The 24,416-nt window shown below is 38.9% G+C and overlaps 1 protein-coding gene across 1 annotated transcript in view; it reads right to left on the reverse strand.

Moving 5' to 3' along the window:
• Window positions 1-7,168: 7,168 nt before the first annotated feature.
• LOC139466688 (uncharacterized) overlaps window positions 7,169-24,416 on the reverse strand; it is a 49,447-nt gene continuing 32,199 nt past the window's right edge. The window contains exons 8-10 of the mRNA XM_071248316.1: window positions 17,972-18,088; window positions 12,596-12,762; window positions 7,169-8,665 (exon numbers count right to left, since the gene is read on the reverse strand). Of these exons, the coding sequence (XP_071104417.1) occupies window positions 8,503-8,665; window positions 12,596-12,762; window positions 17,972-18,088 (447 nt within the window). The 3' untranslated portion in view covers window positions 7,169-8,502. The remainder of the gene's footprint in view (window positions 8,666-12,595; window positions 12,763-17,971; window positions 18,089-24,416) is intronic.

A 24,416-nucleotide genomic window follows, 5' to 3' on the forward strand; every position in this document is an offset into this window, starting at 1 on the left:
TAGACATGCATATAATACGCTTTAAATCTTCAAAGAAGAAAATATGTGGGAATATATAGGACACTCGCCTTATTCTTAAATAGCAGTTTGTTTTGATGTAATAATTTGCGATGCTAAACAGGTGAGTAGTTTTTCACGTGAAGTCTGTTATTCCCAGTATTTCAAAGGATTTAGTTTCATCGCTATGCATGATTGCGTAACGCCGAGGGTCTGTACTTAGCAGGAACACGACCTGCACGCCGAGTGTACGAGACACCCCGCCGGCGAGAGCAGATGCCGACTCCGCTGTTTATGTTCACGTCTCCCGCTGCGCACTGGCCTCGGGGCGTGTGGATAGCTGTCTGGTTTCAGCTGTCATCGCAATCTAATCATGTGTTGTCGGAGTTGCTTCCCTTTAACTGTTTGGGATTAAAGTTTTGTCTGCATGGCATTTGTACACGTATTCACTGAAACGCCAATTTGCCGATTCAAGCCATCCTCGATTAGGCTGCATGAAAAAAAAGAAGTTCGGGGGCACAATGTTTTCTCAAAAGTGAGGAGGGCGATAATACCTTTTTTTGTTATTTTTTAAGATAAGTGATGTGGGAGGAACGCTCTTTTATTTTTTACCACCAACACAATTGGGCACACATTGAACTCTGCTCTTTAATACGATGTCAACTGTCAAGCAATTTATGGACAACGGAGTATCCATCATATGAAGCTGTTTTGTTTTTTATTGACAATAAAAATGTCTGACGCGCATGCAGGCAAAATATAAAGTCACGCATCGATGCCCAAGAAACATCAACCTTGACCGGCATGGTATATATCCATTAAATCATAATGTGTGTTACAAAATACTAGGTTGAACTGTTTGTTAATACATTGTTTATCAATGTAACTGGAACTAATTCCCACTGTAGGCATAACCCCAACACATCTGGCACCATACAGCTGCGTGCTTCCTCTCAGTCAATGTCGCATCTAGTCTACAGGTTCACGTTTCTATTTGCACTTCAAGAGTGTCCGTGGGTAGACCTTATAAATATTTCATACACGCGCCAAACTCTTATGTATTTCTTGAAGGTGTAAGTTTACAAGTTATAAAGTTGACTAAATCGGTTATGACTCCCAATGGCACTACTATAAATGTCCGATATGCACATTGCACGAAGTCGGGATTTACAGGGGATATATTAGACATAAGACACTACCTTCACCTATAATCACCCTATAATCTGATAAGGACTGGGATTACCTCTGTAGGGGTACACGGACAAAGACATACAGACAGACAAACAGACACATACAGACAAACTTACACATATTATTATCTAACCGAGGTAAAGCGTATACATTGAGATAACAAATCTAACCTTTGATGTGGACAGAGCCATAAACAATGTGGACAGTGATATATTATACTCTGTGCACTATAATTATGCACAGGAGAAGTTGCAATGTGTAGATTTGGGGCCAATGTATAAGAATATATAAGCTAAGTTCCTAGCTGGAATATGGATGGCAGCTGTCTTAAACAACATCCATTTGATTTGATTTTCACGTCGCGATCAAGATTATTGCACTTATATAGCGACGTGCATGTGTGTATTTGTGTGTGTGGCTAAAGACTTCTATGACGTGATAAAACATTATCTCAACAGCGAGATGCCTGTGTTATGTCAACAATGCTGTAAGTCGCGTATAATTTATAACAAATATTACGCACGTTCTTCGTAATAATTGAGTTTTATTTCGTTTTTCTCAAACAATATGTATAATAAATGTGTATATATACATGTACATGATTATATCTGACACAGTTCATGAAGAACATAGGCCCCCGCACCACGTTGCCCGGGAGACAACACACTTGTGTTAGATTGATCTGCCTTGAAGGGACACTATTTAGACGGTATTATAAACATTCATCTAAAACAGTTGCAACACCCACTTGGCATTAAATGTTAAGTTCAAAAGCACACAGCTGTCCGTACAATCTTATATCAGGGTGAACTGTACAAACTGCAAATATTCGACAGGCATTTATTGTATATTTTATACAGTCGTTATGTAGTTATATTCTCAGGAGTGGCGCGCTAGTAATGGCATTTCCTCTTTAAGTCAGGGGAGTTTTATAAACGCACAGACCCTATGGGAATGTAATAATGCCCAGTAGTGTGCTCTGCCGAAAAGCCAAACGTCCTGAACCTCAATGATTGATATTTGCCGTCGGTGGGAGTCAGTTACATACTTGACTGTCTGGGTTTCGAAACATACACGAAGAGACGTATACATACTCTATTCTCATTTGCATATGTTATCCTAGAAAGTAAATAGTAATGGAGCAATGCCTTTACTAATCATATAGACGAATACTTCAGTGCATACAGTCTTTGAGGGAAAAGCTCCCACGGCCATACGTGAACACTGTTTCTTTTAGGTACAGACAATGAGGTATAATCAGCTGATAACAGGGGATTCAAACGATTAAATCTATTCTTACTTTTATAGTTTGCTTCTTTGGTCTCAAGGAGTCGAGATGTAATATTATTAATATTTCAGGAAAGTGTTCGGCATCTTGGCTCCTGCGAATTTCCAGGGCTTCGACCCTGCCTCACTTCGAAGCACATGCAGCACATGTGGTGTCTCCTAAGACATTTGACTTTGTTCACCCAGCAGTGAATGGGTACCCGGTAGGATGAGATGGTAATGTCACTGTTAACGTTCAAGTGCCTCACATGCACCTTGGGTTGTATCTTCCCCAGTTAGCTGCGAATGCAAATTGAGCGCATCCCCACAACAGGGTAAACATAATGAAGCGCCATTAGCATTCACTTGGAGGGAATCCCAACCTCCACCTCTTTCGCCGTGTGACTTGTATGAAGGAAACGAGACACTGCCCTGTGGTTATGACGACGAGAGTGTAGAGCATCGACTCAACAGAGTGGTGATGTTGCATATTTTACAGGCGCTTCACAGAATGCCTGACTTTAACATTCTGTCTGGGACATGTCACATTGACGGCAGTAATATTAGGGAGATGACTGCTATGCAAAATAACCCACATAAGTAAATCTTAACAACTGACACTTCCAAATGAATGTATTTTGTTAACATACATTCAGAACAGACAGAAGATCAGAAGACCACATTCACTGGAGTAAACCTGTTAATCCAGACAGTCCACAATGCCCAGGGAAATAGGTCTAGCACCCTGTTAATCCAGAGAGTCCACAATTACAAGGGAAATAAATCTGGAACCCTGTTAATCTAGACAGTCCAGAATGCCCAGGAAATTGGTCTAGAACCCTGTTAATCCAGCCAGTCCACAATCCCCAGGGAAAAAAGTCTGGAACCCTGTTAATGCAGACTGTCAACAATTACAAGGGAAATAAACTGGAACCCTGTTAATCCAGACAGTCAACAATGCCCAGGAAATAAATCTGGAACCCTGTTAATGCAGACTGTCCGCAATTACAAGGGAAATAGGTCTAGAACCTTGTTAATCCAGACAGTCCACAATGCCCAGGAAATAAATCTGGAACCCTGTTGATGCAGACTGTCCACAATTACAAGGGAAATAGGTCTAGAACCCTGTTGATGCAGACTGTCCACAATTACAAGGGAAATAGGTCTAGAACCTTGTTAATCCAGACAGTCCACAATTACAAGGTAAATAGGTCTAGAACCTTGTTAATCCAGACAGTCCACAATGCCCAGGAAATAAATCTGGAACCCTGTTGATGCAGACTGTCCACAATCACAAGGGAAATAGGTCTAGAACCCTGTTAATCCAGACAGTCCTCAATTACAAGGGAATTAGGTCTAGAACCTTGTTAATCCAGACAGTCCACAATTACAAGGGAAATAAATCTGGAACCCTGTTGATGCCGACTGTCCACAATTACAAGGGGAATAGGTCTAGAACCTTGTTAATCCAGACAGTCCACAATGCCCAGGAAATAAATCTGGAACCCTGTTGATGCCTACTGTCCACAATTACAAGGGGAATAGGTCTAGAACCTTGTTAATCCAGACAGTCCACAATGCCCAGGAAATAAATATGGAACCCTATTGATGCAGGCTGTCAACAGTTACAAGGGAAATAGGTCTAGAACCCTGTTGATGCAGACTGTCCACAATTACAAGGGAAATAGGTCTAGAACCTTGTTAATCCAGACAGTCCACAATTACAAGGGAAATAGGTCTAGAACCTTGTTAATCCAGACAGTCCACAATGCCCAGGAAATAAATCTGGAACCCTGTTGATGCCGACTGTCCACAATTACAAGGGGATTAGGTCTAGAACCTTGTTAATCCAGACAGTCCACAATGCCCAGGAAATAAATATGGAACCCTATTGATGCAGGCTGTCAACAGTTACAAGGGAAATAGGTCTAGAACCCTGTTTATGCAGACAGTCCACAATTACAAGGGAAATAGGTCTAGAACCTTGTTAATCCAGACAGTCCACAATGCCCAGGAAATAAATCTGGAACCCTGTTAATGCAGACTGTCCACAATTACAAGGGAAATAGGTCTAGAACCCTGTTAAACCAGACAGTCCACAATGCCCAAGAAATAAATCTGGAACCCTGTTGATGCAGGCTGTCAACAATTACAAGGGAAATAGGTCTAGAACCTTGTTAATCCAGACAGTCCACAATTACAAGGGAAATAGGTCTAGAACCCTGTTAATCCAGACAGTCCACAATGCCCAGGAAATAAATATGGAACCCTATTGATGCAGGCTGTCAACAATTACAAGGGAAATAGGTCTAGAACCCTGTTGATGCAGACTGTCCACAATTACAAGGGAAATAGGTCTAGAACCTTGTTAATCCAGACAGTCCACAATGCCCAGGAAATAATCTGGAACCCTGTTGATGCAGGCTGTCAACAATTACAAGGGAAATAGGTCTAGAACCTTGTTAATCCAGACAGTCCACAATTACAAGGGAAATAGGTCTAGAACCTTGTTAATCCAGACAGTCCACAATGCCCAGGAAATAAATATGGAACCCTATTGATGCAGGCTGTCAACTATTACAAGGGAAATAGGTCTAGAACCTTGTTAATCCAGACAGTCCACAATTACAAGGGAAATAGGTCTAAAACCCTGTTAATCCAGACAGTCCACAATGCCCAGGAAATAAATCTGGAACCCTGTTGATGCAGACTGTCCACAATTCCCACCCTTCCCCATCTAAATAATCAGACAACATTATTTCCAGCTACAAAATAATTTATGTGTTCCTCTATTTCTGGTAAATGTGTTGTAAATTCTGAACATACGGCTATGTTGAACTCTGTTTCAGAAGAGCCAATTTTGATTGTTTATTTTTATTTCAAGTTTTTGAGCGAAAGAAATTGAACAAAATTGGGTGGTCATTAACTTCTTTTGTGTTGTAGTAGCGAGTGAGTATGGTTTTACTCCGCTTATAGCAATATTCCTGCAATATCACGGCAGGAGACACCAGAAATGGGCTTCACACATTGTACTATATAGTGAATGTGTGAAGGTTGTTTAATGCCGCTGTCAGCAATATTCTAGCGAATCACTGGGAGCCAATTCTTTCCTGGAATGTCCATCAAAGAAAACAGGAACAGGAATTTGACAGACTGAGGCCCTGATGGAGAGACATTAACACACACTTACACAAGCCATATTTGGATTTTTCATTCAAGTAAAAGTCCAAAATTTATATCCACTGAAATGTGCCATATGTCCAACTTCATTTGAAAGGTGGTGGAACGGGGTTTAACAAGTTTAACTGTGCGTGTTTGCTTGTGCCAGGACTAATTTCTCTGACTAATGCCGGTTTTATAGTGCTAGCTCACAGAGATACCATGCCGCAGTTAATCATGTCTACCCCACTCAGACACAGTATATCGGCTCCGAGCCGACCAGTCCTTGTTTTAGCCCCTCAATGTTGAGCACCAGGAAAGTACCATCTTTAACATCTTTTGCTTGGACGTGGCTGGGTCATCTAAAAGGAATATACTTGATCAAAACTAATGAAAATATTAAAATTATGGTCTATTCCACTGAGATACCATACTGCAGATTGAATACTACATACATACACAGTTGACCGACTCCGCTGCCCAGTCCTTGTTTTACCGCCTTCATCTGTTAATGCTGAGCATCAGGCAGGGTAACAATTACACCCGAGGTCTGTTGTTTGTGACAGGTGACTTGAGGTTCAAGTGAGAGGAACATTGTATGTGCACTGAACCCCCTGGCCGTTGTGTTGCCTTGGTGTACAGTGCTGTACGGACTCATGTTCATCTCACTTGAAGTTCTAGGTCTTGCTGCGTTATATTCCATACCATCTGTTAATAGTGTGGCCTAGTGGCTGAGTGGGCTAGATCGCGGACGTTGTGTGCTGGCGATTAGGTGTCTCACTGGTAGTGTGGGTTCAAATCCCAGACGGGACTGTAAAAAGTACTAAATCTGTACGTTACTAAGAAAGAGTTATCCCAAATATTAAACCACTGACCTTCTACTCTCTGGTTAGATGCTTTATCCACTAGACCATGGAGGCAGTGTGATAAATATACCAGAACTATACCGGAAATCCATGATAATGATGTCATGCGGCTCCAGACAATATTTTGAGCCAGTAGGTTTTAGTCACATGCTATCATTCACACAAGGCATTAATAATTTGTTTTTGGAATTCCATATATTTTCATTCCAGTGGGTCCAGTGTGCAGGATACCAGAAAACCAATGAGCCCATGCACCTGCCAGAAATACAACTGTTTTCAGGTAACATCTGTTCATATGCCTCCCAAGTGTGTCACATTTGTTTAAGTTCAGAGATAAGTTTTCATATGAGAATGCTGTGTATTCAATGCAAGTCAAGCAGTTATTTAAACTTTGACAATCAGTACTAACAAATAATAGTTTCCAATTTCCTTACATTAGAAATATGTTTCGCTTTCTTAAAACTTGAAGTTTTATCTACTTGTGCACACACTGAACATGTCTCCCGTAATCGCACCACAGTGTTTCGGTTTCCTGCCATTGACCCCGGTCAACAATGTCATGGATTCAGTGTCAATGACACGGCTCCTACATGCAGATATATCAAGTTTTATTCCTACTTTTGATGCCCTGAAACTCCAACAAAACAGTTATCCTGTCACCTCTTCAGTAGATAAAGAAAACAAGTGGATGCAAATTCGATTATTTTTATTTTCAAAACTTGCTTGTTGAAGCTTACTGAAGAGAGATCTTAAATCATGCAATCGAATATGAATAAATAGTCATAGTTGTACGAAAAGTTGAATATTACTAGCACTAGGTTTTGAAAATAAGCGTAACATGGTCTATTGTGCTCATAAGACGTTGTACATAGCAGCTGAATCAGGGTCAATTATGCTCTTAGATTTGTTCAAGATGACAAGTATAAACACTGCAGGCTAAGTAGTCAACAATATACATCATACACAATCGTTTCTTTCCAATTTTTTCAAACTTCAAATTGAGCAAAATTGAAAATTGTTACATAGTTCATATAAATATCAAAAGACAATACAGGTCAATTTAGAAATGTACATAGATATATCATGCGAAATGAGCAAAGTACTAGGTGAAATAATACTAAAATATAATACTATTAATAAAATGAAAAATATGCTTGATTTAAAAAATCAGAACAAATTACAAAATACACAGGAGCTAGTTAGCTACAGTAGGTAATTACAGCGTACAGTGAAAGCCCTCTTACAAAACGTCTCCTGGAAGTAATGCATGCAGATATTGCCTTGGTCATCATTTAGCAGAACACAAACTGTTAATATCAAGAACTTGTTTGCATATTTTTTTTAATACATTTTTTTTTACCTTAGTATTTACATGAAGCATTTTAAAAAAACATTACTCAAAAAACGTTTATGATAAAATGGCTTTGTTATGGTGAATATCGTTTCTCAATGAGTACCAAATTGATGCATTTGTACTTGACGCCATCAGCGAGTCAAAGATAAATTGAAACCCCTTGAGTTGCTCAGGGACTTTGTGCCTATATTGCCTTAGTTTCCTTGAGCTGAATATTCTTTGAAACATGGTATGCTAAATGAACACATTTTGACAGTCTCTACTACATTTCTGGCAAAGCCTCTTTCAGTCAAAGAACAAGTCTACCATTTCGGTTGTCAAACATTCAAATTTCTAAGCATCTTGTCTACATCCTTATCAAAAGCTTCGAAGCATGATCAGCAAGAAGATAGCAGATTCTTTGAAATGTTCAGCAATCTCAAAATACAGTTCACCATTTCTTTCCCATAATGCCTTCATTTCACTTCCCATGATGCACCACTCCCTCCCATGCATTTCCATCAATCTCACAATGCATTCTGGTCTCACAGCTGAGTCTCAATCCAATAATGCACTTGAGTTCATGCACGCTACTCTCGTTCATGATCCACAGAAAATAATAGTAGTTTGTACAAAATAAGTGTCCATTTGTATGGTTCAGTAGGTGAGAAGCTACAAAGTGTGTCTAGTCTAGCTCTGCTCTTGTTCACCGTCTTTCACCGCGTCTGATTGCCACCTCTTTTTGTGTTGTTCTCGGCCAAAGCCCTCATCGTAATTTCCTTTGCTCTTGAAAAGTTGCATCAAGTGGTTGGTACAGTATATGATACCATTATTGGCGGCAAACGTTTTTGGCCTGAAAATATACAAGACAAATCAGAACAGGTTCTTAAACATTTGCAGGTGTGGACTAATACCCTAAGAAATCAAGAAGTAAATTCAACAATTATAGCAAAGAGATTAAATCAACAAGGCACAGATTAATACTCTAAGATGAAATCAACAAGTAAATTCAACAATTACAGCTATGAGATAACAAACTGAAACTCAAAATCATTATATGAGACAATATATCTCAATCACTACTATTTGGAAATGAAAAATACCACATTTTATACATGTTTCTTCAGGATTAAAACATTAGGTACACTTAGGATAACTTTTTTCAAACATGCAGTCATTGCTGGAATGACGAGAAAATCCCGAGGTCATAAATCCTCATATTGCCGGAAGTGGTGATAAAATCAAATTTTATTACCCAACGAAAGCTCAAGGAGTAAAGTTTTTAATGCTTTAAGTTTCTAATATACAATGATTGTGTGCACATGATATTGTTATGCCCAAATATGTTTGATAAATCGCTTTTTAAATATAACTGTGTATATATCAACTTGGTGTCATTGCTCTATGGCTGAAACAATGCTGATGTGACGTCAAATTTTAACTCACTCACTCGTGTGCATATGGATAATGTTGAATTTTATACAAATAATGTCCTGGAATTCAAAAACCTATCTTCTTGTTGGTGAACAGCTCCATCAAGTTTTGTCCTTAATAATTGAAGTAGGACATTTCTACTTAACAATAAGCAAGACAAAACCTCAGCTGTACCACTGTGGCGAGACATGTACACATATTTCCGCGTGTCCTGCCATTGATTTGCCCACAAGGTTTGTTTAACTGCACTGAGGGACCTACTGCACCAGCAGTCACTGCAGTCTCTGCTGCACCTCAGCTTCCCTAGACAGGGAAAGGGCCATATTTACCCTTCTATTTGTAAATATATCTAAAAACGTAGACATAACATTGTATATATAATGCTTTTGTGACTGATAATTTGATGGATAAATTTTTCTAAACGAGCCTGCTTATCATATCGTTATGTTGGATTTACACATTTAACATGTGACACATGTGTAGCCTAGAGAAAGAGGTAAAAACTTGCAAAATGAAATAATTAATGTTTTAAATGTATGCCTTATGCATGTGAACTTTTCTGCTTGGGCTTGGGCTTTTTTTTCCTGTATGATACTGTTCTTTAGGTAAGTAGATTACTGTCTTACTTTCCTGGTTCTGCCAAAACATGATAGTACTGTTGTATTATTACAATACACAGGACACAGTGACTTTCAACTCCACCTCTCTTACTGGAAGTAATTTACACGTGATATATTTCCTATTAAGTACAAAGTTTACACAGCGAACACTATCTTACAGTTAATACAGAAAAATCAGAATGAAATTTCTGAAGTTGGTAATGGAAAGTGTGTGGCACAAATCCTGCTGTTATTGATGTAAGGTTGACTACGTTGTGGAGAAGTGACATTCTCACTGACCGCTGAGTGGCCGATCTATATTTACCAAGAATAAGCTGTGAGGGAGGGTTAATTAGCCGAGGCCCATCTCGCTGATTGTGGCACAGAAATAAACATATAACAGTCTTTACCTCTGTCAGAGACATGTACGGAGAATAGATACAATTTTCATCAATTACAGTCAGTGTAAATATGTATACATGATTAACGTTTGTGTATTTGTGTCAGATGAATGTCCGCTACTTGGTGCTGTCACGCTGTGATAAACATCAAGCCTTGAAACAATCAATAACTGACTTACCCACACTTTATTTACACAGTATAGAATCTGTTACCACGCTAACATTAACTACTTGGTGTAATTTACACCTAACCATGCAAAATTAGTGAATTACTGTAGCCTGTTTCTAAGGTTACAAACCTCTGAAAGCACTAAGTATGGTGTCATGCTTTACAGGTCATGCGGTAAAATGCACATTTATGCAAAAGAAGCAGAAGAGTGAACCTTATTAAACATACGTTGTTATTTACAAACAATACAGTCCACTGATAAATATCTTTCTGAAAAGTATCTGAGACATACAATACACATGATCTAAGTTATTTAAAGCATTGTCCCTTTCACCACTTTACCAAGTGTCTCAAGTGAAACCACCTGGAATATTGCTCTCCACACGCCTGGTATGTCAATCAATGACTTCCATGAATAGGGATAATGAATTCAATGTAACATGACCCTTGAAATGAAAATGTCTTGATTATGAAGAGGTCCAGAGAACACAACACAATGCCAAGATATGCACCAGCTTCTAGCTGACAATAATGATGGTGGGGGATCAGTGACGAATAAGCTTAATTCTGCAATCAGACACGATGACACGCAATGTTTGGCTTGGCAAGGTTTCTATCTATCTCATTCTCATTTATAGCATTTTCACCAGCTACGTTTTCGTTTCGTTTCCATAGCTACAAATACCTTTGTGGAGGAAGAATGTTACCGTCACAGTTCCAGCTGACTTGGAAGCGCCTGTACCGGCGTGTGCAGCAGAATGCCAGTCTGCTTGTGGGGATACAGGAGGACCAGGCTGTGCCACTAGTGACTGACGACAACCACACAACGCTCATACCATCATATAGGGACAACACATTACACCCACAACTAACTGGGGAAATACTCTTGAAAAACAAAGCTTGTAGTAATCAAGATATACACTGATATTCTCTGCTGTAAACAAAGTCATGCTTCTATGTTGTACTGACTCTAGGCAATATACACAAACTGGCTCCTTGTTCAGAGATTTTTGTCTTGTTGCTTACTGGAAGTCCAAACAAAGACTTCACTTTCACAAATTAAAGAATCTGAATGTACCAAACGTCATTACAAAAGAACATTAAATTTGTGCCATGTGTTTGAATTCGGCTTACATTAGATTGACGTGGTGTTAAGGTCATGCGCTGTGAAACACAAGGAGTAACAACTGTCTAACGTCACTGTAAAGAATACAGCAAAATGGGGGATAAAGCTTGTCTTGTTAATATGAACCTTCATTCTTTAAAGTCTGCATACACACTTAAAGCAAACACATTTTTCTTTCTGAAATCAAACTATGAATAACAATAACTTCGTCCAACAACTTGCAGACGTAACTAGATTAACATTGACTATTTTTGTTGCATGCTATAATTCCATATATTCCCTGCCTGAAACTCAGACCAATATCAAAACAGGACACCTACACGATAATTGTAATCAGAACACAGATAAATGTTTAGACACGGTTTCTAAAATTTGATTACTTCTGCTGTTTTCTAAAACAAGCAAACCACAAATATATGAATAAGGAAACTCCACACAGAGCAAGATGACAAGCTCTGGATATTGTTGTACCTGTATGATGGCAGAGAGAGGTGATGGGCCGTAGCATACACACACAGAGAAGCAGCCAGCATGTGCAGACCAACACAGCCAGACACAGGGACCCACAGACAACCTGGCCACAGACACACGGAGCACGGAAGGATTGCTGACAACAGCATGCTGGCCAGCTCTTTACTCACGATACATTAATTAATCAGTTTGTGTGCATATCTTGGCATCGTTTCTGTTCCCATGCATGAGAATAGGTCGTGTAGACAAACCCCAGTCTCTCACCTGAAACTGCTCATCTTGTGTAGTGCTTGTCAACGTCAGGTTCATAAAGCATTTAGAATATCAACATATTCAAAGCACCAATATTTCATTTAATACCTTATTTTGAAATTGCTTTGGAAATTATTGACAATCATGTTCCAAAATTCTTGTTTTTGAGTAAAGCATGTGAATGTTTTGAAGTGCTACTCTGCAGTGATCAAATAGGACGGACATGTTGTCAAGTTGATGACACCCGACACTGCGAGACCAGATGAGAATGACAGATTCGGCAGACTGGGTTTGAACTCACGCACAATTGTAACCATTGTTGATTTCTTACGTTAACTTTGATTTGCAGTGTGTGCATCTAAAGCAGTTCTTGTGGTATATCACTTTGTTCATCTCAAATTTCTCCATTGCATATACAGTTTTCTGGCAAGCCCCGCATTTGTCCGCTGGCGTCGTTGGAATGAAAAATCCACCCTTTTTTTTCGGTGTTGCTGCTTCCTGTGAGATCAAATTAGTACAAACAACAACATGGGAATTAGTCAGGAAATTATGAATAACGCAAGCAGGCTGTCAAATCATTCGGACAATGACAAGAGCAACAGAACATAATAGTCAGCCATAATGCATATCACATCTATGTACATGCAATGCATGCTGGGATACTGACATGCTCACAAAGCTTCAAATATGTGATAACTACTCTGTGACCTGTCTTACTATCTCTGAAAACAGTTATCTGTGTTAACAATACTTAGGATACCTATCAACCTCAAATCAAGTGTCAATTACCTCTGACCTAGTGGGCGGAAAAAGGCTCGCCCAATCATGTGACAGGATACCAGTCTATTTCGGGATGAGTGAAGGAAACTTACACCTCATTACTGGCGGACAGCTTCTCCAAAGAAATGCAGCCAGCACATAATGTGCTGCATTATTTCAGAGCTTCCTATCTGTTTTTCTGCTTCCAGATTTTTTAAAGTGGGAAGGGTTGGGCCAGATTTAATAAAATGACTAAAATAACAGATCCTGGTGGCAATCGACCCGACATCTCTCATTCCAAGACTGACAAATCCTCAGTCTGTAAACTTCAAAGACTTAAAGAATTTAGACTTCATTTAACCTTTGACCTGTTCAGGTGAAGTGATCAGGTAGCTTCAGGCACTAGGATCTCCTGTGCAGATCAGGTATCGGGCAGGGTTGGAATGTCTCAGTAAAGATTGCCTTAAGTATTGGGAGCCAGCATGTCAGGATGTGCTGTAGGTTCTGGCAATGTTGTCAGGTAACAGCAGACCACTCCCTCCTCCTGTGAAATCCTTGAGTCAGGCTGTCTTATTGACACGGATTACATCAAGAGGACTGCCTCGGTTGATGGGACGGGAGATGGGGGGGGGAGGAAATTGCTCAATTATTTACACACCTAATCAGCTACACATTATTGCCTTCATGCCTGGTGTTGGTACAGGTGATACAAGCCTAACCAGCGCGTTCCACTACATTTCATTCAAGATAACTAAAAATATATTTCCTGTACATGATTGTCGAGCCATTTTCTCCCTTCTAAGCAGTCATGATAATGGAATGTTACTCAACATGTTACCTGTTACATAATAACCACAAAATAGAATAGAACATGTATCATTGTCTAAGCAAGGAAAATTACAATTAGAACTGAAACATATATATTTATGAGAACAAGATATTATATATGTGTAATGAGTAATGATGAATGAGTGATGATTAGCCTTTATACACTGGCAGGGAGGACAGCGTAGGGCATTCATTCAGGGCAACCAGCAGAGGTATGTTTCGGTACTTGTCCAGTGAAAGTTAAATGTTGGCTTGCACTGGGCCCTGGAATGCTACACTGTCCTCCCTGTATGATCGGTATGTCATATTGCTATGTCATGCTATTAGTACAACCACCCAGCTGCAGCTGTAGCCACGGTGACCACTGCTGCACCAGCTGGCCGCATGCAACAATCAGATACACACATGCAGCAACTATATGTGGAGCTTTCATTTCAGCATGGTTTCCAGTTAATGAATTTGTAGTTCAACACCATCACAGTTCCCTCTATGTGTAGTTAGTTGTGATGAAGTGGTAGTACATTGCCTTATCCAGAATCAATAAACATGACCAACATAATCCCCTCTAAAACAATTAATGGAATTTTTGTAAACCAACAAGAGATTATAATGGTAGTTAAAACAGAAGTGTCTGAGTGACCTTGACAGTTAGGGTCACATGATCCACTGGCATCAGAGAGACAAATGAAAACCTGACCATGATAATAAACATACAAAGGTCAACCAGACTATCTGTTATCGCTGCTGATAATTAGATTTTCCTTTTAACCACTGACGTAAATTTCAGTATGTTATCAAGATAAATGCAAGATGCACTATTATGAGACACATGGGTTCCTTGATGTAACCAAATTTCCAAAGATGTATAGCTGGGAATCGTTCCATCTCCTCCTCCCGAGAAGGCTGTTGTCCCTATGCACGGGGCGTTTCACGTTAGTGATGTACTTCACAGACATGCAGGGCTTTTTACACTTGTTGTTGCTGCCTGTCAGAGCTGAGTTGTGATCCAACACTCCACCATAGCAATGTTGACAACACGACGAACAGACAAGACTCATAGACAATTGACAACAACAGACAAGGTCACTGTATGACATGCATTATATGATGACATCACTTGTTTCTGATTGATCATAACCTTTCTGTCATTGAATCCTTAATTAATTGAATTCATAAAAGTTAATTTATTTTAAACATTTATTTAACAATTGCCATTTTTATCCTTACATGATGATTCAATTAAAATTAATTTCCTTAAATGGTCAAAGCCTGTAGTCCGAAATAAATACAATATCACTAAAGTAGAAAATACACTCACTAACAATATTTTTGCACTTTCTAGATATAGATCATAATAATTATTTAAAGCGACTTTTCACAAATAGCAAGTTTAAACTTTTTAATTTCTAAATACATAACAACTTCTGATGAAGCGATAATTTTTTGTGAAATGTCAAGCCCACTTTATCGACAAAGGTCACACAGGAAGGACAATCAGCTTAAACTAACTGGCATAGGCATGGTGTACAGTATCCGCCAGTCAAGAGGGAATGACTCATACATGGCTGAATGTGCAGCCTGTCAGTCTCTGACCATAGGCTGCAGTGAACTTGTCCCGATCCCCAATGTAAGCCAACGTTTCCCCTGCATGTTTGCAGATTACCAGTCAGGCAAATACCACATTGATTTTCCTTTCTCTATCCTCCAGATATGAGGACTTCAGAGTTCCGTAACACGTAATCAGCTTAATACCACCATCATATGATCTGTGGACCACGAATAGATCCCCCCAAAACACCATGTTTACCATGCTCTATGGTGATGTAGGTTGGACTGCCGAGTAGCTTCGTCAGTACTTGCTTCAGCCCAAGTAGCAGCATTTGTGTGCATGTATTGACCATGTGTGTGCTTCACACTGGAATATCATGCGGACTGGTAGTTTTATTTCCTGTTGCTCATTGTGTGGCTGTGACTGGTGAATATGTAACCCACAAAGAAGCCAATACCCAGGTACTGAATTAACTACTATAGAAGATTGTACAGGGACTTTAATTCTGTTAAGGCCGACTTGTATGAAGGACACAACAGGTCATTCCACTGGGACAGGGTGTGTTTCTTATACCAGGCGAAAAAAATCAGTCAGCCAAGACCATGATGGGATATAAATGTTTGGATGAACAAAAGGGTCTGTGTTGCGTACAGAGATCAGATGAGATTGGCTGCTACTTCTTACGAAGCAAAAAGCATTTAATGACAATGGTGACACACGCGAATTGTGGTGATGCTGTGTACTTAGTGATCTATTATCCCGCATTCCTAAAATATGCCACAAAGGAGTCACTTAGGACATAGATTTCAGAATCTGACGTATGTTCCGCACATTGTATATTTACATATGAATATAGATAGTCCTCCATGCAGGATATTGTGGTGGGACTTATAGTGAAGCTACGTCAAAAAAGTCCAATGAAATAAGCATCAAAGTGAAACACAAACATGATAACACGCCCATGATTATTACATCGCTACATTACAATTTCAAAACAGGAAGTCACCAAAGTTCATTTATGCGGAAATTTACTGATAAACTGTTTTCCTGTAAGCTTGTACCATGCACCGCTCAGTACATGTGATAACACCATGTTCACACACTCACTCTCAGAACAGAAACACAACCTGTGTCCCACGAGCTACTCTGCTGAATGACAGGTGCAGGCCATCTTGTGATTTCGGGTTAAATTGCAACTGTCTGACAAAAGTAGTCAGTATATTGTTTTCAATTGTTGTCAGTGAATAACTGTTGCATCATGACGGAGTCCTGCTGCACCCACGGCACCAGAGTCATGGGTGGATCGTGCACACATGGCAACAGAGATGGAGTGTTGGAAAAGAACAATCCACGAATGTGTGTCCGACTGTACGGGACACACATAACAAGTTACAGTGGCTTGTTGGAGGGTACTTCCATGTCTTCAGCAACCCATGCTTGCCTTAAAAGGCGACTATGCTTGTCGTAAAAGGCGACTAATGGGATTGCGTGGTCAGGCTCGCTGACTTGGTTGATCCACGGTCATCGATCCCAATTGCGTGGATCCATGCTCATGATATCAATCACTGAATTGTCTGGTCCAGACTCGATTATTTACAGACAGCTGTCATATAGCTGGAACATTGCTGAGTGCGGCGTTAAACAACAAACCTACCAACCATGTGTGTGGGTGTCATTAGTCCAAAAATTCAAATATACATTGATTTGAGCTGATGCTGGGCCTTAACACTTTAGTTAGGAGGTGTTTAGACACCTGTGATTTGGCCTCGATATCCATATCCTCTATCTTGGCAAATATAGTACATAAAATCAAATCAATGAATCCTTATCAGTGGGTTTACAGAGAACATACTGAGTTTTAGCATGGATGTCCATGGAAGTGTTTACTGGCCAATGACAGAAACATGATTAACATACTGTTTATATTGTGAGTTGTGTGAACATTGTTCAAAGCACGAATCATGATGACACGACTCACAGAGATCTGGCAATGTTTCAGGAAGCAGAGCATATAGGAATCTTAGTCATCTCTGCTCTTCTTGCACAGTGGCAACAACTCACACTGCCATTTGCATTAAGGTGGGTCCACCATGAGTCAGACAGAGGTGGTTGTGACAAACAATAGCCAACTACTGATCAAACAGAAACAAGTGATGGAAACAAATTGTTAGAACCAAAACCACAACAGGGCTTGAATTAGACTGAATAAACAAATGCCGTATTGAGACAGAACCTGGATCTACCGGTTAGCAAACAAATAGACATGGTGAACTGTATCACAAATACTTTTGGAAGAAATGTTGCAAAAAAAGATAAGGTTAACATACTTGACAATGAAATTAAATGTATGAAATTGTGAAAGGTCATGAATAGATGTGGTATCAGTCTCAAAAGTAACACAATGGCAAGTGTATTCATTGGTACAATTCAAGCCGGGTCATGCATCCTTGTTAATCTCCAAGTGCAGCGGACGCTGTCTGCTGTTGTTAGTAAAACACTACCTACAACAACTAAAGCAGACAACACAACAGAAAGAGATGAAAGGGAGAGATAGTATACGTCTATATGTACATTTTCTTTAGCATCGTCAGGCACACCATTATCATACGTCATAGAGTCGGTATCGGAAGGGGAACTCAGACAAACCTGCGTCACTTCACTTTCAGGGGATTGTCTATCGCCATCCTCCTAAAAGCAGATTGTAATTTCAATCAAGAATTTGGTACTGACTTAACATCTTGAGAGATATTGTCAGCTTGTCCACAAGCAATGACATAAAAATGGCCTTACGAATGTGTTCAAGACACAAACCGCTGAGAATTTTGTGTATCTAATTTCTATTGAGTCCAAGAGGGCTGTGTGCCCTGTACATGTCATGGTGACCTGGGAACAGAGGTAAGTGTAGGGGAGCAAGCACACATTCTAGGACACTCACTGAAGTTCAGACATAGACTCCCTGGCGGTGGCAGCGTAACGCACTGACACCAGGGACAGCACTGCCATCAACAACATCAACTGGGTCATTACTATAAGATTCGTATCACTAACCATGTTTATAAATCCAGTGTCACTGATTCCACATAAATACAGATGCATTATTGTTGGTTGATGTACTCACAACTACACATTACAGAAATTAATTTAACATGTCAATTAACAGTGTATTATATCCCAATCAACATTTGTTTGTATTATGAAAATATCATGTGACCTGTGTGATTGACAGGTGTAGGTATCAGGAAATGAAGGCCAGTCGTCAGCAACATATAATCTTTCATGGACCATAATGATCTGTTTGTGTAAGTCACACAGACTATGCCATGAAGATAACTTTTCCTACGTCACAAAGCAATCAGCTGACTTAAGTTGACCTCATCTGTCATATCTGATCAGTGTCATTATGTATCATCATACGCATTCATATGCTTTCAAATTGCAAGATATTTAGTCCCAGGGCCTATCCTTGAACATAAATTACATGACATATCACAAGTTATTTAGTCCCATGGTCTATCCTTGAACATAAATTACATGACATATCACAAGTTATTTAGTCCCATGGTCTATCCTTGAACATAAATGACATGACATATTACAAGTTATTTAGTCCCATGGTCTATCCTTGAACATAAATTACATGACATATTACAAGTTATTTAGTCCCATGGTCTATCCTTGAACATAAATGACATATTACAAGTTATTTAGTCCCAGGGCCTATCCTTGAACATAAATTACATGACATATTACAAGTTATTTAGTCCCATGGTCTATCCTTGAACATAAATTACATAACATATTACAAGTTATTTAGTCCCATGGTCTATCCTTGAACATAAATGACATATTGCAAGTTATTTAGTCCCATGGCCTATCCTTGAACATAAATGACATGACATATTGCAAGTTATTTAGTCCCAGGGCCTATCCTTGAACATAAATTACATGACATATTACAAGTTATTTAGTCCCATGGCCTATCCCTGAACATAAATGACATGACACATTGCAAGTTATTAGTCCCAGGGCCTATCCTTGAACATAAAAGGCATGACATATTACAAGTTATTAGTCCCAGGGCCTATCCTTGAACATAAATGACATGACATATTACAAGTTATTAGTCCCAGGGCCTATCCTTGAACATAAATGACATGACATATTACAAGTTATTAGTCCCAGGGCCTATCCTTGAACATAAATGACATGACATATTACAAGTTATTAGTCCCAGGGACTATCCTTGAACATAAATGACATGACATATTACAAGTTATTAGTCCCAGGGCCTATCCTTGAACATAAATGACATGACATATTACAAGTTATTTAGTCCCAGGGCCTATCCTTGAACATAAATTACATGACATATTACAAGTTATTTAGTCCCATGGCCTATCCTTGAACATAAATTACATGACATATTGCAAGTTATTAGTCCCTTGGCCTATCCTTGAACATAAATTACATGACATATTACAAGTTATTTAGTACCATGGCCTATCCTTGAACATAAATTACATGACATATTGCAAGTTATTAGTCCCATGGCCTATCCATGAAGATAAATTACATGACATATAACAAGTTATTTAGTCTCATGGCCTATCCTTGAACATAAATTACATGACATATTGCAAGTTATTTAGTCCCATGGCCTATCCTTGAACATAAATTACATGACATATTGCAAGTTATTAGTCCCTTGGCCTATCCTTGAACATAAATTACATGACATATAACAAGTTATTTAGTCTCATGGCCTATCCTTGAACATAAATTACATGACATATTGCAAGTTATTAGTCCCTTGGCCTATCCTTGAACATAAATTACATGACATATAACAAGTTATTAGTCCCGTGGCCTTTCCTTGAACATAAATGACATGACATATTGCAAGTTATTAGTCCCCTGGCCTATCCTTGAACATAAATGACATGACATATTGCAAGTTATTGGTCCCATGGCCTATCCTTGAACATAAATTACATGACATATTGCAAGTTATTTAGTCCCATGGCCTATCTAAAAACTTATAAAACATGACATATTGCAAGTACATTTAGGCCGTGAAATACCTTAACTGATTCACATATTTTCCAACTAACATGAAGTGTGAAAGCCCACATTAGCAAATGCACATTGCTACAACTAATTAAATAGTATATTAGAGTAGTACACCACATGAGACTGGAATCTGATCCTAATGATTTACTAGCCAGTAGGCAACTGATTAAAATTGACTGATTATTCATAGCGTATTTTGAAATTTGAAGAAATAAAAAAAATCAGCCATAAAGATTTAACAGCCTTAAGGGCTGATTGATGTACTGTTTCATAGATTAACATTAATCAAACTGGATTAGAGCAATAATCCATGGAAGTCATTTTATTATCCCTCAGGCGATACTTTTTCCATGTACATGTATTACTTTCCTCTTGCACTATAATCGGCATACATTTCTCACACTTAACCAAATCTAATCGCTCCTATATTGGACACACAAGAATTCACAAGCATCACTAGAATCAGGGCTGCTGTGTAGGTACGACTTATAAGGCTTGTCGTCTCTCGTCCAGTGGAGTCACAAGACTCATCAAACCACCTCAGTGAACTCCAGATAACCTTTGATTTTTGCTACAGTTTTAGGTTAGGGAAAATGCTTGACATGCTGGAGGACTATTTTTCACTTAATTAGTTCTCTACACAACTATATCTGGTATCACGACAACTGCTGTCCCTGATTAGATGAGTAACTCCACATCAAATGGGCTTTTGTTGTTGAGTTTCTGATGTTGGTATCAGCAAGCACCTGCTTCCAGTCATGACTATTTCCTTCCTATGTTTCAAGGCCGCTCCGCTCAGTACCTCATGTACAGCAGACACTATCACAGAGCCCTACAACACAACACCTAGAATTCTGTTTGTCACACTTTACAGGACATTAGTCATCAAAGGTACTTTGGAATGTCACTTGAGCATGTGACAAAAAATAATCAAAACAAATAACCAATAAACTGAATTTGTAAGTTGAGATATATATATTATCCCTCAAATATATATACAGCTGTGCGAGCTACTGTCAAATCTTAGTTGGGGCAACTTCGTAACTTGGCTTGTTTAGTTTATTCTACACTGACTGACACTGTTGGCAGCAGAATACGCAGGTATTTAAATGCAAGCATTGTGGTGTGGGAGCCATTTACAATCTGACAATATGCTTTAAGATAAAATACTTGTTTCTTTTGACATTTAGGTCTGAATGAATGCATGCTGTTACATTTTGAGCTTGACAACGGATCTGATAAAGACATCATCCCCCTAAAGAATGTTGGCCCATATCCATATGCTGGCTGTGTTTTAAAACTTCAATAAAACTTGAGACCCATCTTAGATCTTTATCTGGTACATGTTAAGCTGTTGGGAAACTGGAAATCCCCTCAAATGCATACAAAGCCGGATGAAAATCTGCATTTAAAATGTCAAGTTTACATTCAAGTCAAGACACTGGCACTGAACATACGCCCTCTTTTCATCAAGCATGTGCAATCTGCCATTAGATCACATTCCTTCACCTTCAAGGGCCCATCCCGTACCTTATAGTGCATGAGAGGTTACAGAGGCTAATAGAGTCTTTTGTCATATTTGAATAATTAACTCAGCAAGGTGATACTGGAATATCTGGCTTGGCATGGACTAGCTGAGTTTGTTGGTATCAAGTGTCTGCCCTAGTCTGTAGAAACACATGCAGCAGGGTCACATGATGTGTGGTCAAGTTACACACCATTTGTGCAAAAACACATTCCTATCGACTGTGCTCCCACCTAAATAACCCTCACCATCTTCTGTACATGAATGATATCCCATTTTATTGTCATTGTTGATTTTTATTATGATAATTATGATATTATTAAACCCAATATATTATCAATAAATCTAACACATAAAAATTAGTGATTGATTTATATTTATTTATTTGGATTTACAGAAATTGAATCCTATCAAAATATTGTAAACTATGTATAGATTTGAATTTTGCAAATAATCCAATCATGAATAAACATTTAATGGGATGACACTGGAATTATAAATAGCTATAGTAAGTAATTCATTAGATACAGGTCACATCACAACTATCAGAACCAACACTGCAACCAAGAAATCATTCAAAATAGTTTCAGGGTCAGAGTGCTCTGAAGCTTGAGTAACCTGGGATAGTCATTTGTGCTTCCACAGCCGGAAATATAGACCACCATTTCATCCTCCCCCAACCACTAGGCTGCCATAGCCAGCAGCAGGTGGCAGAAGCAGAGCTATCCTTCCCTCCCCACAAAGGGTATTCCAGTCTAACCTCATGTTCATCCATTGACTAACACACACTATCAAAAACAAGTGAGGCATGGCGAACATCGATGAAATTCACAGATGCAGTGAGCTTTGTCTGCAACAACTTGCTGTCTGCGAGGCCCTGAGAACTGAGGCTAACGGTGTTTGGAATATCATGGCAAATTCCCTAGTGCCAATCTCCAAATATGGTGAGTGAGAGAGGCACTCTCAACAAAGATGACAGCTCAACAAAAGAAAGTGGCAGCATGCAGTTGATGAATCATGGCCACCAAGGAAACTAGCCCCTACTATGTCTGAACTTCAGTGATAATATCCTAGAAAACAGAACAAACTGGTTAGAAACAGTGTTTAGCAGTCTTGGTTAGGCCTACCTCCATCCTGTAGCTCGTCTCAAACTGAACTGGGCCAGTGTCAGTTTTGAAAACAGTGGCAAGCAGGCAGACTATTTATAGATCAATGGAGTCTGGAGATTTTTCCAGGGGAAGTAACTCTAATGTTGAAAACATGATCTGGTGATTTCTTATCTGGTTATATTATGATAAATAGGTCAGACCAGATTTACTACCTTTTGAGCATAATGTTGTACAAAAAAAAAGAATATCAGAAATTTTCTCTACATTAAATGTATCAGGAAAAAGAGGGAAGGGGATATCATTTTATATATTAAATATATACATGTATATTGGCTTTATAATCCATTGTAAAATAAATCTAACCAAGACTGCAAACACATCCTAAAGTCAGCAAATTTGATAAAGTGATATAGGGCAAATTATTTTGACAAGAGGACTCACAATTTAAATGTAGTTTTATCTTAAATATATTCTGTCTGATTATACCAAAAAGGATAGAAAGGATAATTGTCATATTTGCTAACAGGTTGATTTTAAACCAAAAATCTCCCCTACAACCAGTCAATTCACAAAAGGTCAGCATCCTAGTTCAACAAGTAAACTGGAAAATGATAATTCCCCAGAAAATGAAACAACCTGATGTTTTGGTTTGAATGAAGTCTTCCCCAACGGAAATACTGCATACAACCTGTTCCGGTTAACTAAGACTGAGCTCACCATAAATTTATGATTGCTACTCTTAATGATTGAATCTACTCTTTCCAAACTTTCCCTACATGAAACTACCATCTTTACTTGATCCAACATAACAATGCAGAATAAAAGTTGGCAATGACAAACTATTCACCCCAGCAAACATAATAAGACACCTCACACTTTGCAAACCAACATTCAACGGAGCTCAAGTGGAAACATAGTTCTGAGAAATGAGTTGTGCTGAAAGTGTCAGGAGTATATTACTCCATCTGTTGCCAGCACGACAGAACACACCCACATAACAGCTGCAGGGTCTCTATGGCAACAGATGGAGGGAGATTATCATCTAAATATACACTGTCAAGGGAGATTCCGGAATCTTACAAAATATTCAATAAGAGAACACAACAATATTTATAAGTTCAGAAAGAGCACTCCAAAATAATATTGTCCTATTCTATTTCTAGGACTGAAATATAGTTTATCGTTAAGCTGTGATGAATGTGCAGCTTGCTGGGTGTCTTTTGCTGGCAGCTAGGGACACACACACGTATTATGTCGACACACGGGTGGCCACATATCACACACATATGATCACATATCACACACATGGCTG

This window comes from Haliotis cracherodii, unplaced genomic scaffold, assembly GCF_022045235.1.
Source record: "Haliotis cracherodii isolate W230 unplaced genomic scaffold, xgHalCrac1.p SCAF_19, whole genome shotgun sequence".
Classification (NCBI taxonomy): Eukaryota; Metazoa; Mollusca; class Gastropoda; order Lepetellida; family Haliotidae; genus Haliotis; species Haliotis cracherodii.